Genomic DNA, 20,566 nt, shown 5'->3' with positions numbered 1-20,566 from the left:
CACCTTTATCGTTGCGCTGCTCATCCTTCTTGCCTCCGTGGTCAGGCTTCTTCCCAACTTTGGTTGATGGGGTGAAAGGTTTGCGCTGAGTATCAACTAAGCGCTCTGCCGCCACATATGCATCTTCCAAAATACGGGGGTTGCTCCTTTCCACTTCGGACTGTGCCCATGGTTGAAGTCCCACAATGAACCAGTTGAGCATGTCATCTTCTGGCATGTTAGGTATCTCCAGCATAAGCTTCTGGAACGTTCGGACATAGTCTTGCAACGAACCAGTATGTTTGAGTTCACGAACCATCCGGTAAGCCTGTCTCTGCGCATTTCTTGGCATGAAGTAGTTGCGCAACTCTACTTTGAAGTCGTCAAAGGTGTCTATCACACATTGACCCCTCTCCATGTCATTGCGCTTCCGCCTCCACCAAGCGATAGCATCACCATCAAGTAAGGCCGCTGCAGCCTTGATCCTCAGATCTTCAAGGGTCACATTTTGGATATCCAAGTAGTCTTCTACTTGGAACAAGAAGTTCTCAATGGCCTTGCTGTCGCGAGAACCATTGAATTTTGCGGGTCTAGGTACATCAATCCTTGACGGTCTCTCACCATTTCCGCCATTCAGGGTCACCGTCCGCTGCAACGTACGGTTCCTCAACTCAAGATCGGTCACTGTAGTCGTCAACGAAGTGACCTGCCCCATTAGTAAGTTCACCTGCTCTTGCAGGCTCGCCACCACATCATTCAATCCATTGAATGATTCACATGCGCGTGAGATCGCTTCATCATGCGAAGTCACATCTTCCACCAACTTGTTAACAGTTGCAGCCAACTCTTCTTGGCCCCGAGGTGAACCCATCTCCTCAGCTTCGGCAACTGCCTTGCCTCTGGTGTTGCGCAAGTGTTGATAAGGCGCCACGATGTCTTGCTCACAAATCGCAGCCTGTCGGCGTGTCTGTCGACACCGACTCCGGAGTCCCTTCCCCAGCACGAGAACGGGCTCTGGTACCACTTGTCACGGGCCTATTTCCTTCAATGGGCCAGCGCGGCGCGACGGTCCTTCCTTACCGCCGCAAGCCTACTCGTCAGCTCGCTTGCCGGTCGCGGAAGCTTATGATCAGAGTGCAAGAGAGCAAGAGAGAATAGAGGGAGAGAAGTTGCAATCACAAGAAGCAATCACAACGAGGGTGAACAAAAGAAAGCTCAACGCATTTAATTCATTCACAATTTTGCCCGCAGGCTATTACAGTTCAAGTATACGGGCTGTCCCTTCGGGGTATTGATTCACCTGAACCGGGCAGCTTACATCAGACTCAACAAAAGCAAAACAGACTCTAGCGCAACTGTACAATGTAAGTCGCAAGGGAACAGCCATATTTCATTGCATTAATTAGGGTATTTAAAACCAAACACATCGCCGCTAATCTTCCAAATTGCATCAGAAACTTAGACGATATTAAAGTTGGTCTGGATATCAAACCAGTTGGTATTGGAGGAGAACTAGAGGATCGTGACACCGCTGAGCCTGAGGAGTCGGCTGAACAGCAGCGGCGAGTTGAAGTCAGTTATCAGTGAAGGCGAAGTCGTCCCACCTCTTTCTTTCTTTGATGGCTGCCTCATCAATGATATTAGGGGGTGAAAGGACGCTGTCATAGGTGAACACTCAACACTCGGATCATAACAACCTCCGACAGACCCAGCGTGTTTCATAATTTTATTTTTTCAACAAGAAGGGCAAAATGGAACCCTGAATTGCTTGGACACGTGGCAAGAGCAGATAAGTGATCTGACATCCTCACCGGTTTCGTGGTAAATACAAATGGGGGTAATAATGTGTTTGCGAGTGCGTGTCAGGTTTACACAAGCTCTCCCCATCGTCGTCGGCAAGAACCCAAGCACAAGCGCCTTCTGGTATCCATGGCTTTGATGACGGTATTGGTCACCGGAGCCGGCGGACGAACTGGTAAATTTTTTTCCTAGGAAACCCAATCACCATTTACTCTCTCTCACTCCCATCTTGAATGAGTGCTTTGTGGGATTTCAGGGAAAATTGTTTATAAGAAACTGAAGGAGAGGAGCGATCAGTTCATCGCAAGGGCTTTGGTTAGGAGAGAGGAGAGTAAGGGGCAACTAGGAGGAGGTGACGATGTGTTTGTTGGGGATATTACAGACCCCAGCAGCATTCTTCCAGCCTTTGAAGGTGGTATCGATGCATTGGTGATTGTCACAAGCTCACCTGACGATCCAAAGACAAAGGCAAACCCTGAACAGGTCTGACTCTGGAGTTTGATTTCTGGAATTCGTGTACCTTTTTTTCGAGCATTTTATGTGCAATTCTATTTACGTTTTACTTTTTGGATTTTAGATTGATTGGTGGGGACAAAAGCATCAGATTGATGCCGGTTGGTATTATTTATCTGTTTTTTTTCTTTGTTCAATAACCTACTATTTTTGGGTTATGCCATTTAAAACACTAAGCGCACAATCTGAATTCACAAAAGAATAAAGAAAGCACCCAGTTTGGATGACAAAAGGCGAACCCAGATTTTTCAAAAGCTGGCTTGTAAACTTGGTTTACCAAAAATCAGATTTTGTTTGTGTTTGGATTAAGGTTTCAAGACTAGGAAGCTGAAGCCGAAATTAATAATGGAAGCGGAAGACAGAAGTTATGCATTTTAAAATATATAAGAAGGGAAAAGCGAAAAATAAAAAAAGAACAATATAAGAATTGAATGAGAATAGAAATAGAATACAAATAAAATGAATTCTAAAATTTGATTATTCTTAAATTTCATGATTTTTTTACTGGAGTTAAATTTTTAACAAAATCTAAAAATAATGACTGTCAATTTAAAGAAAGCACATAAAAATAAATGAATGAGGTGTGATATAAAACACAAAAAACATGAAAAGTAGAGTAAAAAACATGTATAAAGAATATATGATGCCACAGGAGAAGTGTGGAAGAATCAAGTTTCTCATCAAGTTTTAGAAGCGAGAACTATAGCGCTTTTGAATCAAGTTTCTGGAAAGCGGGCTTTCAACTTATCTAATAAGCTTTTAGTAACTCTGGTTTGGATGACAGAAACCTTAAAAACCAAGTTTAGGATTTCCAAACCTCAAAAAAAAGTCAAAATAAATTGGCTAGACGTTTTTCGGCCAACACTGACCGGAAAATGGCAGAAAGTAGAAAATTACAACTAATTGTTAGAAAAAATTAAAAATAAAAAAAATTTGTGGCCATTTTCCAGCCAGCCAGTGGCAGGATCACCCCCACGAGGGTGTTTGTTACACTCAAAAGGAAGCATCATTCCTTTGAAAGGGCCTTTCAGTGCCATGTTATTACGGTTTATCTTTAATTACTTAAAGAGTTATGCAGCTATAAATGCGGGAGCAAAGCAAATTGTTGTGGTGGGGGCCATGGGTGGATCGGATCCTGATCGTCATTTTGCTGACCAACCTCTATATCATAAGATAGTGGTAAGTTGGCTTTCGTTAGAAATTCTTTTAAAGTCCTTTTATGACGTTTTGTTGGTTAGTTGTTTTGGCTTTCATGTCCTTTACTCCTTTTTTTTATTGTTTGACCTGTTCATCTTTCCTTTTGTTTTTTTTTTTTTGAAGAATGATTTTGTCTAAGTTTTTTTTTTTCTGTAAATAATATGAAATGCTTTGCTCATGAAAATTGTTGGAACTTTATAGAGGACTGAAATTGAATGTCAATTGACAATGTTTTGTGCTTTCAGACAATGAAGCGTAAATCTGAGGATTACTTGGTAAACTCAGGTGTACCATATACAATCATAAGGTACCTTCTAGAATTTCTTATGATCTGAACGTATTTAATTAGTTACTATATGGATGTCCTACACAAATTTGTTGGAACATTTCTGTTATGCATCCTTTGGTTCAGTAAAGAAGTGATCATTTGTTTTAATTGGCCTTAAAGATCCTGTTCAGTAATTTCTTTCTCTAACTCGCATCTGCGATTTATGTCCTAGGGAACACAGAATCAACTATTTTTAAGTAATTGCTTTTTTCCGCTTTGATCTGGATAGCCAGATGTATTTTTACTGTCAAAATGTCAAAGTTCCTAATATTATTTCAAGATCTAGATTTTTAGTATTATTTATGGAACCACCGTGTCGAAGAAATAGTGGGTTGAGGCTTAGGTTTGGGTCTGAAACCTAGTATTGTGACGGGACGTCACCATTTTATGTAAAATGCATTACCAAAAAAATACATTTTTTTGGAGTCGAAAGTAACACTGTATAATATGACTACAAAAAGGACAGTCTGAGAGTTTGGAAGGAGTAAGATTTTATCTCGATACCTATTGCTTGCAAGCCATATAGTTCAATTATTTGTTCCACACTATATTATGTGATGTAAACAATGTCTAAATTATATTTATTACTATTTAATGAGCTTATACATGCTGAGCCAATCTGAACACCTACCGTTCATGTTCGGCTTACCGAGTATGTTTTAAGAGTTCGAACAAGCTCTTTAAGAGCCCAACACAAGCGGCTCATCTCATTTCCCAGCCCTCAGCCTGAGCCAGCATAAGTTGGTTAGTGCTTGAATGATCTAAGCTCAGCTTGTTTGGTTGGTTTACCAGCTCTACTTCTCAAATCTTATCAAGCTTGTGTATTGAATGCTTAAATAATAAGTGCACTTCTCCGTTATGCTCATCATTCTTATTCTTTGAATGCATGACCTTGCCAGTTAATTTAAAGCAATCAACCTAAGGCCAAGGTATGTGCATCACAATCATGTCATTGGTCCATGAATCACCATGCTTATGTGATCATAGCCCTATATTCAGTAGCTAGTACCTCCACAGCAATCCAGATGCCATCAATTATGGAAAGTAGAGAATACTCATGTTGGTGTGTTTGCATGTTTGATGCACATTCACAGAGACAACATGGTTAGACTAAATGAGCACAATTTTCCTCTAATCTTCATTCTTATTTGCTATTTGTCCTCTGTGTTCAAGACCTGGAATGTTGCTGGACGAAGAAGGCGGTCGACGAGAGTTGCTGTTTGGAAAAGATGACGAGTTGGGAACAACAGAAACAGTGTCAGTTACCAGGGATGATGTAGCAGAGGTTGGCATTCAGGTATGTTAATAGCTGTGGTGCACAGATGCACATGCATCAACATGTTTGCTGCAGGTTTCCGCATACAACATACAGGCATCCTGTTCTCTGCCTGAAAATTGCTTTGATTTCTTGTCTGCAGGCACTGCAGTTTCAGGAGGCAAAGAATAAAGCATTCGACCTGGTATCAAAGGCTGAGGATGCTGGCCCGCCTACAAAAGATTTCAAGGCGTTTTTCTCACAAATCACCACATCTTTTTGAAAGCTCGGTGCTGAAGCTGAGCTCGCTGTGCATGACAATTAAGCAGCTACTCTTTTATAATCTTGGAGTCATGGCTGACAAACATGCTACAATAAGGCACTATGAAGTACAAACTGAAGGAATGAATTAACAAGTGGTTGCTCATGCATGCACTTCGTTTTCAAATCTGAGTGATTAGGCCACAACTGAAATACAATGCAATATCTGAGCTTACATCACTTCTCTAGACCAATCGGAACATCCAAGTAACCCGTAGTCTGAATGCACCAGTTTGTCTAGAAAAACAGGATAAGTTGGGACATCAGATATAATGCAATATCCCGTTTTATCCCAGCTTCCTGGACAAGTGGGTACATCCAAATCCATTTATCCAAAAAAAGAGGATAATTTGGGACATCAACTTCTGCTCCATAATGTGATGTCCCAGATAATACATCCAAATCCATTTATCCAGAAAAAGAGGATAATTTGGGACATCAACTTCTGCTCCATAATGTGATGACCCAGATAATCCCAGTTTCCTGGACAAGTGAGTGCATCCAAACCCATTTATCCGGAAACAGGATAAGTTGTGGGATCAAATTCTGCTCTATAATGCAGTAACCCAGATAATCTCAGTTTCCTGTACAGGTGGGTGCGTCCAAACCCATTTATCCAGAAAAAGAGGATAAATTGGGATCTGCTCTATAATGCAATACCCCAGACAATCCCAGTTTCCTGGACAAAGTGGGTGCATCCAAACCCATTTATCCAGAAAAACAGGATAAGTTGGGGCATCAAATTCTGAAACCCACAGTCAAGGCTTCTCAGTGACCGTGGGCCCCACCAAATCCCAAGCCTCGGCGTGTTTGTTTCACCCCCTTCAGAAAATGCTCATTTTCATATGAAACAGAACCGTTTCATATGAAAACAATGGGAAGCAAATGCCCCCTATCAGTTAGCATACCTTCTTCAACTAACATGTCTCTTTTCCACTTCTTTCCTTCAAAAATGAATTCATTTCTGCAGTTCCATATTTTCCATACGATGATTTGAAAACAGAGAACCCAGCTGCGGTAAACAGACTTGTCTTTGAAACGGAATGAGCCCCACTTCCTCAATTCACCGTCTAAGGCTATGTTTGGGAGCCTTGAATCGGCAGTTGTGTTGTGGTTTTCGCTATGTTCCCATACTCTCTTGCTGTTTGGGAGCACTGGCATTGCTGAAACAATGCATTGGGACTGCCTGCCAACACCACATTTCAACACCTTTCACGAGAGGGTGTTTTTGGCAACTCCATCTCTCAACATCACATTGGCAAAATGATATTTTGGCAATACGTTGAAACCTTCTTTCCATCCCGTTGCAAATAGAAATTTCTTTCATAAGGGTGAAGTGGGTCTGGCATCAAACGTCATGGCTCAGCAACTTATCCATTTTTTAACACAGGATGGTTCTAGACTTTGCTGAGTTCACATACTGTGGTTCAGACCTGGCCTAAGGCTGTCAACAGGCCGGAGATGGGTTATATATCTGTCCTGCCCAAATAACTAGTTGTCAGATTTGAGTTTTGCTGCGGTAATGAAACAAAATCCCAAATCTGGTTACATATAACTTGAGGAGTTTATTTTAATTAAGAAAACATATAAAATGTGAAAAATGACCGTACTAGATGGAAATAATGTGTTTTTCGAAGAATCCTATAATTTTCAAAAATGCCCAATGTCCAAAATCACAAACATTTAGCTTTAAAAAGACTATTTTACCCTTCACACAACGGACCTCTTGAGGTGAGGTCCGCGTGATATATTGGTCTACTCATCGGTTATCGCAAACACTCACTTAAATGTAGATTCATATGTTTTTTTTCTTTTGACGTCACGAAGTTCACAAAACCAAATTTGTGAACCTCCTGTTAAACTGAAACCTAGAAACTTTGCAAATATCATACTAAATTCTCATATATAACATGAAATTCATGAGATACAATGTGAACGCTATATTAATATATTGTAACAGCACAAATATTATACTAAATTGGCATATATAATACGAACTTTGTGAGATATAGTGTGAACTTCTTATGATCCTCAAAGAGATCTGTAAATATGTGGGGATCTACACAAATAATATGTTGATAATTTTCGAAAAGTTTGCACAGAAAAGAAGTCGGCAAATTAGGTACTAACTTTACAAATCATGTCATTGTGAATATGCTTTTTATATGTGGATTTTTTGAGAAATTTGCAGATTTGTTTTATACATCACAAATATTAGATAGGAATACAATACAGATTTCTTTCTTCTTTGTATATTTTTATATGACCATTAAATGTGAATTTCCTTTATTGTATAAAAATCGATTATCGCACTCCAGGGCTATTTTTGCACAAACTAGGATTTTTTGTGGTTTCTGTGTTTTTTCATACAATAATTTTTGGCGATTCATCGATAGAAAATCATTGAGAGTAAGTTTTGTAGGTAAGCACATCTTTAATAGTTGAATCTGTTATTTTTTTAAACGACTTGAATCAGTTGTTTTTTTAAGACATTAGCATGAGTTAGTTATGTTATAAAAGAATTGCATGATTTTGAGTTATCATTGCATGTTCAATAGCCTATTCTGTTGTTTTTCTTTAATTAAATCATTTGTGTGTGAGAGTTTGTATGATTATATGTTGCATATCTTGTATTATAAATATGATTAGGAAACACTCTTTGTTTCTTTTGGTTGTCTCCTTAACGGTTCAAATTTTTTATAAGCTACTTTGTTTGTTTTTTGCAATATTTTTTCAATAGTCGATACCCTATCTTTATTGCTCGCTTGTTTATTTATATTCAACATGTTATTATAGAAAATTCTGAAATTGTTTAATATAACGACTAAGAATATTGACTTGAAAGGGGCCACATCCACAACATCCAATAGTATTGGAACACAACAAAAAAAAAAGGAAAAAATTTTGCATATTGGGTGATAGTTCATATCATGAAGTACGGAGTAGGCTTGACACATGGGTAGAGAATGTGCCTGATCCATGGCCAAAAGCTTGGGTGATTGATTTTTTCTATAAAAAATGCAACATCAAAAATTTGAGACCCAAACTTTAATGCTCAAACGCAAAACAATTAATACCTTTAATACATGCTAAACAATAGCAAACACTTGAAGTTTGGCCCAAATTTGAGGATGAATATAAGAAAATTGTTGATGAGTTTATAGCCACATTCATGTATCTCATCCCATAAGCATATAAGGAGGGGAAGGGGGACTCAGTGGTGGAGAAGTTCAACCCATTGGCTGACTCTGAGGTTGTTTCTAACTTCAATCTCTGGATAGAGGAAGCTAGAGATGTGGCCACCAGTACTTGCAATGACAATAGCAAGATGGAGACAATACCTCAACAAGAGAAGGATGTGAACTAATGTGGTATTGATTGTGGGTCAGTCTACGATCCAAGATCTGAATGGATCCTCACGTGCAGAATCTATAAACAGGTACGCTAGATTTTGATAGGGTTCAGACTGGAATCATTCAGACTCAGTTACATGCTTAATCTACCAATTATGGCAACATAAAAAATTAAGGTCACGTGTTCGCCTTTCCAATGAACCTAAGTTTATAATTTTCTAACCACAGGTTATCGAGAAATAGCTCATACAAGAAGACTGATGACTGGTTTTGAAACCTGTCACTCCTAGAATAACCCAACTGGGATAGACCAAAATGATGATCTTTAAGGAATCTGCCAAAGTTTCAAACACGAAAGTTTTAGGAAATACTATTGTGGTTTTAGAGAAATAAAAATCAGTTTGATTAGAGTTTGGATGGCTAAGATATGACTCAATCACTGGGCCAGACTGATACACTCCTGGGCAGTCACCTGCGTGATTGTCTACTCTATTCTAGAGAATTTTTTACTGAGTAAATGCTAGAACCAGGAAATAAGCAAAACATAAAACTTGTAGGTGTGTTTGATAGCTTTTTAATAAGCTATCACATGCACAGTTTTGATTCAGAATTAGAGAGTTATGTTCTGAACAAAGACGACTGGTTCTCTTTGAAAGAGTTTGGAAAATCACTAATACATTTATATACTCTTTCAAGCACCAAAAATTATATTAGGCCAATTTTAGTTTATTGTTTAAAGTTCAACTTGCACAGACAATCGCTTTAAATGATGGATTCTATAATGAGGTTTCTCTTCCACCTTACCCCAACTTCAATTAGTCTAAGCAAAGGAATATCACACACACAAAAATAAATCTGTCTAAGCAAGTATTTCTAATAAAATCACTTTTGTGAAATCATTTTTCTTCAGACAATAAATACAACAAACTAGAATCTATTAATGTAAGTTCTAGTCAAACCAGAGTTGCAGACAATAGGCAAATGGTTCTAGCCATATTTCAGAAGTTCATGATGACACCAACAAGTCATGTCCAACAATAACAAGATTCGGTTCAAGATAGCTGATGGAAATGGACAGCAGCAACAATGGACTAAGATAAAGGTTGAGAATTGTGTAGGTCACAGCAGCAACAAACCCACAGTTTGCATATTCTCCATAGGGTTTCTTTAACAATATGAGAAACAACAACTTGACACAGTGATAGTCACGATTCTTTTGGACTAATGGCAGTAGCAAAGGTTCACAGCTCACTAGAAATGGCAACAAAGACTTGGATAACAACTAACGGTTCACTCATTCAGGTTGGAGCTTCACAACAGCAAAATCTTCACCCATACAACAACTACAGCAACCAACACACTAGTCTAGTTGAAAAAACCTTTAGAAAAAATCGTTCAAAGGTAGAGGACGACTATGGAGTTTCTACCATATTCAAAAGTAAAAAAAAAATTAAAGATAGCAGTCTCTTCCATGATTTTCTAAAAGGGGCTTATAGGACTCAGCAAAGGCTGGATAAAGGTTGATGTTTGATTCCAATGCCACCTCCAATGTGGCCAATGGTAGCATAACATTTGAATTTTCTTTTTAAACTTAGCCTTAACTTTTTTTGCCAACAATCAAATGCAATAATAAGCTTACACAAATTTTTTGGGACCCTCATAACTCACCTTTGATGCCCTTTGTGGCTGGTTTAAATAGCTAGAGTGTGGGTCTACATTGGCTCAACCCTAAGGGTGCCAATGTGGATCCAACATGAGTCGTATTGGATTTTTTGCAAGATCCAATATTGCAAGTTAAGAATAAGTTATCCATGATTAACAAGTGATGTCATATCTTATGTTTTAATGTATTACAATATTTGATGTGAATGATTTGAATGTATTGAAATGTATTGCAATGATTTGAAGGTATTGCAATGTTTGAATATATTGCATAACATTTTTTATTTGTTAGAATATGGTTCGTAGAGGTCACAGTCGTCGAGCACCCAGTGGTAGCCAGTCTCAGCCTTCATCTTCACGGGCTGCTTTGATAGGTATATCATTTAAATAATTGTATACTTGATTAGTTTAAATGTGTATTGTATGAATTTCTAACTCATCTTTTTGCCTACACATGACCCACCTACACCAGTTACTCATACACATCACAAGACAACGCCGAATGCAAGGTCTTCTCAGTGTGACACACGACGAGTAATTCAAATAGTGTATATCGATAGTCGACCGTAAGTATTTCATTGTCACTTGTTCAATACTTATCTTATAAATAGTGTATATCGACAGTCAATTGTTAATGTGTATCAATTCATGTGCAGTGTGAGGTTTAAGCAGCAAGAAGTAATATGAGAAACTAGAAAGTCACTACTATAGCAGCTTTCAGGACCGGTAGCGCAATAGAAAGAGTACTCGACGAAGGTGTTGGACAAATTAATGTCATCATTCATGGTATGCAATCGTTTATCATAACTAATATGTTTCATATTTAATTTTTTGTTATACTCATGTGTGCTAACTTTCTGAAAGTATTTATAGGCTTTTCATCGCTTCGCGACTGCGAACGAGAAGAAAGACGCGAGGGTAGTGTGGCAGAAGGTGGCTGCTAATCAATTTGCCGACATGTTGCACAATATGAAGACTATAGCAAAAAAAAACAGTTGGTTGGATAGATGATCCACTGCAGTGGAAGGGTCATGGGGCCTTCTACTATCAGGAGAGATTATTGAGACAGCATGTGCGACAAGTGGGCGTGCAATAAATTTCGAAACCGCTCAACACAGGATGCACAAAACCGAGCAAAGATATTTGATGCCCATCTATACACAGGTGGATATAGGACTTTTGGGAGCCACCAGAAGAAAATGGTAACTCATCAATATATATATATATATATATATATATATATATATATATATATATATATATATATATATATATATATATATATATATATATATATATATATATTGTCAAATTTGTAAGTACTTCTGCATACTTATTAATCAATTTTTTATTATTTAACATTGCATAAAGCAGAAAAAAGAGACATTATGCCTTACAAGGATATGTTTGTTAAAACACATAAACGCAAAAACACGAAAAATTTTGTATCAGAGAAGGCGAGAACGACATCGATATGTATTTATTGTATTAATAATCATTGTATTATACAAGTTACTATGAATTACATTATCATAAATATTGTAATTCTTAATTATTAATTCATATTCTAATCATTACTTTGTATGAGTCATACGAACAACAAATGGTACAACGATATGGTGATGACTCCATTGAGCCTTTTGATCATGCAGCATGGGTGACTGCAATCGGTGAACCCAAAAAGGGTCGTATGTTCTAGTTTGGGAGTAACATGAACACCACAGCAGTCGTTGCCTCCTGCAGCCATGGCTCTCAGAGTTCTCCCGCCAGCATCAACTTCCAACGTCTGATTGACCCTGTTATGTCTTGGGATGGTGTTTGTCAGCGTCTTGAGGACAAAATACAGTACTTTTTAAATAAAGTCATTCTCAACATTATCCGTAATGAGTTGTGCAATTTTTTTCAGGATAGAGGAACTTCGTCTGCATTCAATATGAGCTTCGATGCCCGTCAGGTATAAAGATTTATGTCATTTGTTTTATGTCGTTAGATTTCAAGCTAGTATATGCATGATTGAATGCATATATACATGATTGCCTCACTATGAATTTTTTTGACACCTTATAACACATATATGCATGATTGATTCACTATACATTTTTTATGACACTCTTATAACACATATACGCATGATTGAATCACTATGAAAGTTTTTTTACAACCTTACAACACATATATGCATGATTTCATCACTATAAAATTTTCTTAGTACCTTATAACACATATATGCATGATTGAATCACTATGAAAGTTTGTTGACAACCTTAGAACACATACAAGCAAACTTTCATCACTATGACAACCTTAGAACACATATGAGCATGATATTAGCATATATGAAAGTTTTTTAATGCCTTATAACACATATATGCATGATTGAGTCACTATAATATTTTTTGATTGCCTTAGAACACGATACGCATGATTGAATCACATATAAAGTTTTTTTATTGTCTTAGAACACATATGAGCATGATTGAATCACTATAAAAGTCTTTTGACTTCCTTATAACACATATGAGCATGATATTAGCATATATGAAAGTTTTTTTACTACCTTGTAACACATATATGCATGATTGAATCAATATCAAAGTTGTTTGACAACCTTAGAACACATATATGCATGATTGAATCAATATGAAAGTTTTTTGACAACCTTAGAACACATATATGCATGATTGAATTAATATAAAATTTTCCTTAGAACACATTTATGAATGATTGAATCACTATGAAATTGTTTTACTGCCTTAGAACACATATATGCATGATTGAATTACTATAAAAATTTTCTTATAACACATTTATGCATGATTGAATCAATATGAAAGTTTTTTTATTGCTTTAGAACACATATGAGCATGATTGAATCACTATAAAAGTTTTTTGACAACATTAGAACACATATAAGCTTGATTTCATCACTATGAAAGTTTTTTGACTGCCTTGTAACACATATATGCATGATTGTGATACATAACACATTTATTTGACGGCCTTATAAACCATATATGCATGCGTGAATCACTGTGACATTCTTTGACAACCTTAGAACACATATCTGCATGATTGAATCACTATAAATTTGTTTTCCAGTCTTAGAACACATATCTAAATTTTGTTAATGTCCTTCAGTTTATTGCTAGTCTATGTGTCATTCAGCCATTTACTTTGTTGCATTAGATTAGGTGCATTGCATATAAATTATTTCATTATATTTTGTTTATAAATACTAACATTTTGGTTCGATTGTAGGATGTTGGAGATGATCACCGTAAAGGAGCTGATGGAGGCACGGAGGGAGGGATAGATTGAGAAAATGAAGAGGATGATGCCCAGAATCTTGACGAGGATTAGATTCATTTGTTTAATTTGTTTGATGTACTTGCAACTAATTATAACTTGGCAAGGGTTGTATTTGGTTGTTAAAGTTTGTTTAACTTAGAACTTGTGTTAAATTTGTTTCACATGTATATGTATTCTTTATGTGTACTTTGTTTTTTATAAGCAGGTTATATGAATTGTATAACGAGAAATTTTTCTCAAGTTTCAAAATAACTAAAAAAAATCAATTTTTTTAAAATTTAGTGACGGATTAGCGATGGATAAAATCCATCACTAATTCGTTGCCAATTTAAAGCAGTTGTTGGTTTGCGACAGAATTTAAGTTGTCGCTAATATCCATCACCAAATTGGCAATGGACATTAGCGACAGATACATACCCCTCGTTACAGCCTAGCGATGGATTAACGACAAATTAAATTTTGTCGCATAACCAAATCAGTCTCTATTTAGCGACGGGTTAGCGACAGACATAATCCGACGCTAATCCATCGCTAAGTAGCGATGGATTGGTGACAGAAAAATTCTACCGCAGTTTGGCAACTAGGGTTATGCGACAGACGCTATCCATCGCTAAGTCATTGCTAATTCGTCGCTAAACACGTTAGCGACGGATTTGGCGATGGATTAGCGACAGATAGCATCTGTCCCTAATACACATTTTTCTTGTAGTGTGAATATGATACTTTGTTGGTATTTTTTATATCTGATTTTATGCTAAAATGAATGGTACTAAAAAAGTAAACCCATTACTAATTTTATGCAGATAGTGAGTGCCCAAATAGGGGCATGATTTGAAGAAGGTGCTTATTGGACAAAATGGCTTTCAGTAAAAATTGCTATCGAATTGAATGAAATATACATGGAATGCGAGTATACGTGGATGCATTTACTTATGTATGACCAATGCCTATTGATGAATGAATTGTAAAGTCAAAAGTATAAAAATGTTCAATGATGCATGACTATTCTTTGGCATTTGAAATTTATGCATCCACGAGCCCGAAAGAGGCATGAAATATATATATGGATATTGTTTTTAGCACGGAAGGTTGCACTTCTCCAACCTCGAAGATGGAAGAAGCTTTCACAGTAGATTGCAAGGTGAAGGGTAAGAAACTCATGAGTAAAAATTAGATGCATCAAGATGACAGTGTTGGAAGCGCTCTCTCAATATGGTAATCCCTCACCTGAGACTAATGAAAGGTGCTAGGTCAAGTCAAAGATACAATTATATGAATACACTACCTGCGCCATGATCTGAATCTAGGTGTCTATCTGTGTTCATACCAAGAGGGCTAAGAAGTGAGAATTTAACTTTATTGTGCATTTAGTTAATCATGGCATTAATTATTTAAAAGAAAATTTTAATTAAAGATAATTAAGCAACTCATGCATAAATGGTCACCCATTCTACAATGGTTAGTACATGCATCCTTAACAATTCATGCATATTTAATTGTTCATGGATATGTAACTACTTATGATTGAAAAAAATATGTAAGTTTGTATGATTGGTAATCGTGTGAGGCATTGCAACATACGCATCCTTAAATTGGGCATAGCTGATTAGCTCGAATCTGATGCATGAAGGGTTTTTGAATAAAAACCCTTCATGGATTATAATGGGTGTTAAAGAGCTGGGGATTGATCATATCCCACAATGGGGGTTGGTTCAGTACCTATAAAAAAATGAAAATACATAGGATTATGAAAATGTGTGTGTTGGATTAATTGAAAAAAAGAATTGGCTTTCGAGTTCAATCGGGGGATATATAATTATTTTTCATAAAATAAACTAGTATTCTTGCATTATTTTTTTCATTTGTGGTATATGTTGTTAATAAAAGGAAATTAAAAATATAAAATATTAGTTTAAAAAAATATATGCATTAAATTAAAAAAAATACTGAAAACTTTTCTTCATAAATAGTTTTCGAGATGACAGTTTATTTTCCGATTTAATGACTTTGAAATTATGGTTTATTTGCAAGAAAATTTTATATTGTTAGTAGTTGAAATTTTTATAATGAAGTATGACATATTGTTAGTAAAAATTAATGAAAAACTCAATTCATTTAGCCTATTTTTGCTCACCCGAATGCATATTACCCATTACTGTGCATATCTAACCTCACACTTGTTCGATAAATCATTCTTATCTCTCTTGTCTGAAGGAGTTTTAATTAATGGTTTACTGCATTGAAAAGGTAAAAAAATTCACATAATCTAAATTTTGGACATTGTTCCCTGACTATGCACAAAATAGTGACAGTCGGAACAAAAAAGTATAGGCAAACACTAAACCAGCGTATCTCCCTCGTTCAAATGAATTTTTATGAATGGTTTGTGCCATTGAAAAGCTGACAATTTTTTTTATAATCTCTTAAAAATTGAGCTCCATTTAAAAAATATACAAAGTTTTGTGATAGTCATAATAGTAAGATAATTTAGGTATCTAATGGGACCCGAACCAGCTAAGGATCAGGATAACGGTGAATGCGATACTTTACTGGTATTTGAATCTAATTTTGTGTTAAAATGAATGGTACTAAAAATATGAATCAAACACTAATTTTATGCAAGTAGTGAGTGCCCAAATAGGGGCATGATTTGAAGAAGGCGCTTATTGAACAAAATGGCTTTCAGTGCAAATTGCTATTGAATCGAATGAAATATGCATGGAATGTGAGCGTATGTGGATCCATCTACTTATGTATGACCAATGCCTATTGATGAATGAATGGTAAAGTCAAAAGTGTAAAAATGTGCAATGATGCATGACTATTCTTTGGCATTTGAAATTTGTGCATCCACGAGCCCGAAAGAGGCTTGAATCTTGAATTAGATTCCTATTGTGTATTGTGTAGACTTAATGAATTAAAGAGGTTAATCATGTGACACTAAAGTCCGATGCTTACAATGAGAGAGTAAGCGGTACGTCTGACTTCATCAATATTGTTTTTTAGCATGAAAGGTTGCTTATCCCCAGCCCCAAAGATGGAGGAAGCTTTCACAGTAGACTGCAATGTAGAGGGTAAAAAGCTCATGAGCAGAAATCTGATGTATCAGAATGACGGTGTTGGGAGCTCTCTTTCGATACAGTCGTTCCTCGCATGAAACTGGTGAAAGATGTTTGGTCGAGTCAAAACTATAATTATATGAATACACTACCTGCACCATGACTCTAATCTAGGTGTTTGCCTGTGTTCATACCAACAAGGCTAAGAAGTGAGAACATAACTTTATTGTGCATTTAGTTAGTCATGGCATGCATTATTTAAAAGAAAAATCCAATTAAAAATATTTAAGCAACTCATGCATAAATGGCCGCATGTTGTGCAATGGTAAGTGCATGCATCCTAAATAGTTCATGCATATTTAACTGTTCATAGATATATAATTGCTTATGATTGAAAAAAATATGCAAGTTTGTATGAGTGGTAATCGTGTGAGACATTACAATGTATGCATACTTAAATTGGTGGTTTATTTCTGCATGTGTGAGTTACAAGAATATTCTTTTGCATACTTGTTTTAATTTACGTATACTGAATAACACTTTTCTACCAGGCTTTCATGATTCGAACCCATCTTATGAGGTTTCAAGTAAATTATGATGTGCAATTGTGGAGCAGATGTAGAATGCTTGGGCGTCATCGAGCGCCAGTCTTTTCCTTTCCTAGGGATAATTTTGGAAAAAAATAATTTTATTATTTTGGATTAAAAAGACTTTGATATAAATCGTAAATTATTGAAACTGAATTAAATTTTAATAGTGAATGTTATTTATATTTTAATTCAATATAATGATTGATCATATTGTAACCCGCTCAAAATATTTAATGCAAATAAAAGTTTGTTTTCACTGTTTAAAGAAAAAATCATTTAAAATTTTGAGTTAAAATTTTGGGGTGTTACATTCCTGCAAGTTAAGATAGAACATCAATGACCTGATGGTATAATGAAATGGATCAAAATTCTACAATAAAAAAGAAAAGACATTACGATAAATTTCATCATAAGATTACTTCGATCCAAGAGACAACATGACTCAATCTGGTTTATTGTGGACAGACTCACCAAGTGTGCTCGCTTCCTGCAAATCAATATCAAGTTATCAACAAAAAAATTGGTAGCGCTCTACGTTTTGGAGATAGTTAGAGTGCATGGAGTGTCTATCATAATTATCTCTGATCATGACCAAAAGTTTACCTCTCACTTCTTAGAGCACGTGTAGGGAGCCTCGAGGATAAAACTAAAGTTTAACATGATATTCTATTCTCAAACCGACGAACAATCTGAGCACATCATACATACTCTAGAAGATATGTTGAAATAAAAAAGGGATTGAGATTCACACCTAGCATTGGCGAAGTTTACCTACAACAATAGCTATCATGCTTGCATCAGAATGACAACATACGAAGCCCTTTACAAAAAGGTCATGTTGATAACCAATCCACTGAGATGAAGTTGGTTAGCGAACTTTGGACTCACCGATCGTGCTTCAACACTATACTCAACAACTGTGTATGATTCAAGAGAAACTACTTACTGCTCGGAGCTGACAGAAAAGCTACGCAAATCTACAGCGTAGGAAACTCATTTTTTTTTGTTAAAGACAAGTTTTTTTGTTAAATTCTCTCCGACCAATAGTGTTTTTTGCTTTGAAAAAGAAGGAAAAATTAAGTCTCAAATTTGTTGGTCCCTTCGAGATCCTAAGAAGAATCAAGGAGACAATATACCAGATAGGATTATCACCCCAATATGCTCAAATACACAATGTGTTTCACGTGTCAATGCTTAGAAAATATATTCATGACCCTTTTCACATCATTCAACACAAGGACATTGACATATGGAAAGACATGATTGTGAAAGAAAGACTTGTAGAGATCATAGCCAGTCGAGAACAAGTGCTTAGATTGAAGGTCATCACACTTATTAAAGTGAGATGACAATACCAGAGAAATATCCTGAGCTATTCATATAGTACCCACAATAGAATTTTGAGGATAAAATTCTTTTAAGGGGTAATGATGTAAGATCCATAATTTTTCAGTAAACTTTTGAAAAAAAATAAGAGGTATTTTTACATAATTTTATCATATTGACCGAAATATTAAATAAAGGAATTTCATAAAGCCAATTATACTTAGGATGCATACATCCTTTGGGATATACGCTAAAAATATTCAGGGAGCCATATCGCACTCATTCGACAAAATGAGAGAATTTCTCAGAGACAATTTGCTTCATTCATAAAGACAGAGAATGATGTACTTACTTTTTTCGCAAAAAATATCAGCGAAACCCAAAAAATGTGCGGGTTGCACACAAAAAAATTTCATAAAAATATCTTTTGGGCTGCACAAGAATATCTCATGAAAATATCTAGGTGGGACCCATAGATGACATATTTGTTCTTATCCAAAAAAGATAAGAAAAAATCGAGAAGAAGGGGCATGTTTATCCCTTATGTAGGGCCCACACCCAAAGTCTATAAATAAGACCCCTATCCTCCTTTTTAGAAATCGCCACCACATTCTTTTTTTTTCTAGTTTTGTCTCTCTACTCTCCTCTTTCTCTTTCTTGGTTCTAGCCTAGGTCAAGCCTATTTGACATGGATCAAGCTCACTAAAGGTGATCTTGGACTTTCCTAACCTAGATTGAGCCCACTTAGGTTAAGTCTACTTGACCTACCTGGTTAGCTTTTTTTTTCTCTTATTTTATTTCTTGGTCTTAGCCTCGGTCAAGCCCACTTGAAGTGAGCATGGACCTAGCTGACTTAGACTGAATCCACTTGAGTCAAGACCACTTAACCTTGACAGGTTAACTTTCTTTAACTTCTTGCCTAAGTCTAACCTATTTGACCTAGGTCGAGTACACTTGAGCTAGGCTTGAACCCAATTAGACCTAAGCTAGATCAGATCCATTCATGGCCTATATCTCTTTGTTTCTTTGCGTTGATGAGTTCTATATGAGACACTCTTGGTTGTTACCGTACCGGATGTAAGGACGTGCCAACCATGACCTAAGAGCACCTTTACGCTTGCACTGGGCTACCTCAATGAGATTTTTTTTTTTTAATTTGCATGTCGCTCTCTAGTTTAATTTATATCTGTTAAAATAACTATCATGTCCAGTTAGATTTCCCTAACCATACACCTTTCTAAAATAATATTGAGTCTTAGTCCACCACAAACTTGCTTCAATGTTCACGCATGTATCCTTGCGACTACTTCTTGATATTTATGGTGAAATATGTATCATAGGGTCCTAGTCCTTGGTTTATGCTTTCTATGATACTGCAAGCTTTCTTTGGTATTCACGTGCATATCTTTGCAACTACTTTCCTATTTACTATATATATGTTATTTTACACAAGTTACTTAGCCCGATACATTGTTTTATTCATTGAGCACTGCATTACATACTTTACTTAGCCCAATGCATGATTTTATTGACTGATCCCTGCTTTACGCACTTTACTTAACTCGATGCATGGTTTCATTCATCGGACCCTACTTTACGCACTTTATTTAGCCCAATTTATAGTTTTATTCATCGAGACCCTACTTTGTTATCACACTATTATGTACACAGGCTTCTATTTTTAATAAATATAATTACATTGTAATAAGCATACAAATGGTGTTTGATCCCTATTGCTCAAAGCAATTTAAAAATCTTTCTGCGTTCAAAATATTGATTGACAAAGAAACCCTTGTTGAAAATGTTTCATATTTGCGTAAAATCATATTAACATAAACATTTAAGTCACCAACGTAAGGCCTTATTACGACCTA

At 36.2% G+C, this 20,566-nt stretch overlaps 1 protein-coding gene across 1 annotated transcript; it reads left to right on the top strand.

Annotated features, from left to right (window-relative positions):
• The first annotated feature begins 1,830 nt into the window (after positions 1–1,830).
• On the top strand, positions 1,831–5,520 carry LOC149831629 (uncharacterized protein At5g02240-like). Its single transcript, XM_090014023.1, has 7 exons — positions 1,831–1,954; positions 2,036–2,262; positions 2,357–2,393; positions 3,371–3,471; positions 3,735–3,796; positions 4,991–5,114; positions 5,236–5,520. Exons 1-7 carry the CDS (start codon positions 1,909–1,911, stop codon positions 5,353–5,355), a joined length of 717 nt encoding a protein of 238 aa, XP_089870149.1. The 5' UTR covers positions 1,831–1,908; the 3' UTR covers positions 5,356–5,520.
• Positions 5,521–20,566: the final 15,046 nt, after the last annotated feature.

This window comes from Nuphar pumila, chromosome 7 (genome assembly GCF_984573655.1).
Source record: "Nuphar pumila chromosome 7, dmNupPumi1.hap1.1, whole genome shotgun sequence".
Classification (NCBI taxonomy): domain Eukaryota; kingdom Viridiplantae; phylum Streptophyta; class Magnoliopsida; order Nymphaeales; family Nymphaeaceae; genus Nuphar; species Nuphar pumila.
This window is presented reverse-complemented; position numbering and strand designations above follow the sequence as displayed.

Coding starts and splice junctions, on each gene's coding strand:
- LOC149831629 (XM_090014023.1), top strand. CDS start 1,909: ATGGCTTTGATGACGGTATTGGTCACCGGAGCCGGCGGACGAACTG. Junction 1,955..2,035: donor CGGAGCCGGCGGACGAACTG/GTAAATTTTTTT, acceptor GTGGGATTTCAG/GGAAAATTGTTTATAAGAAA. Junction 3,472..3,734: donor CTCTATATCATAAGATAGTG/GTAAGTTGGCTT, acceptor TTGTGCTTTCAG/ACAATGAAGCGTAAATCTGA.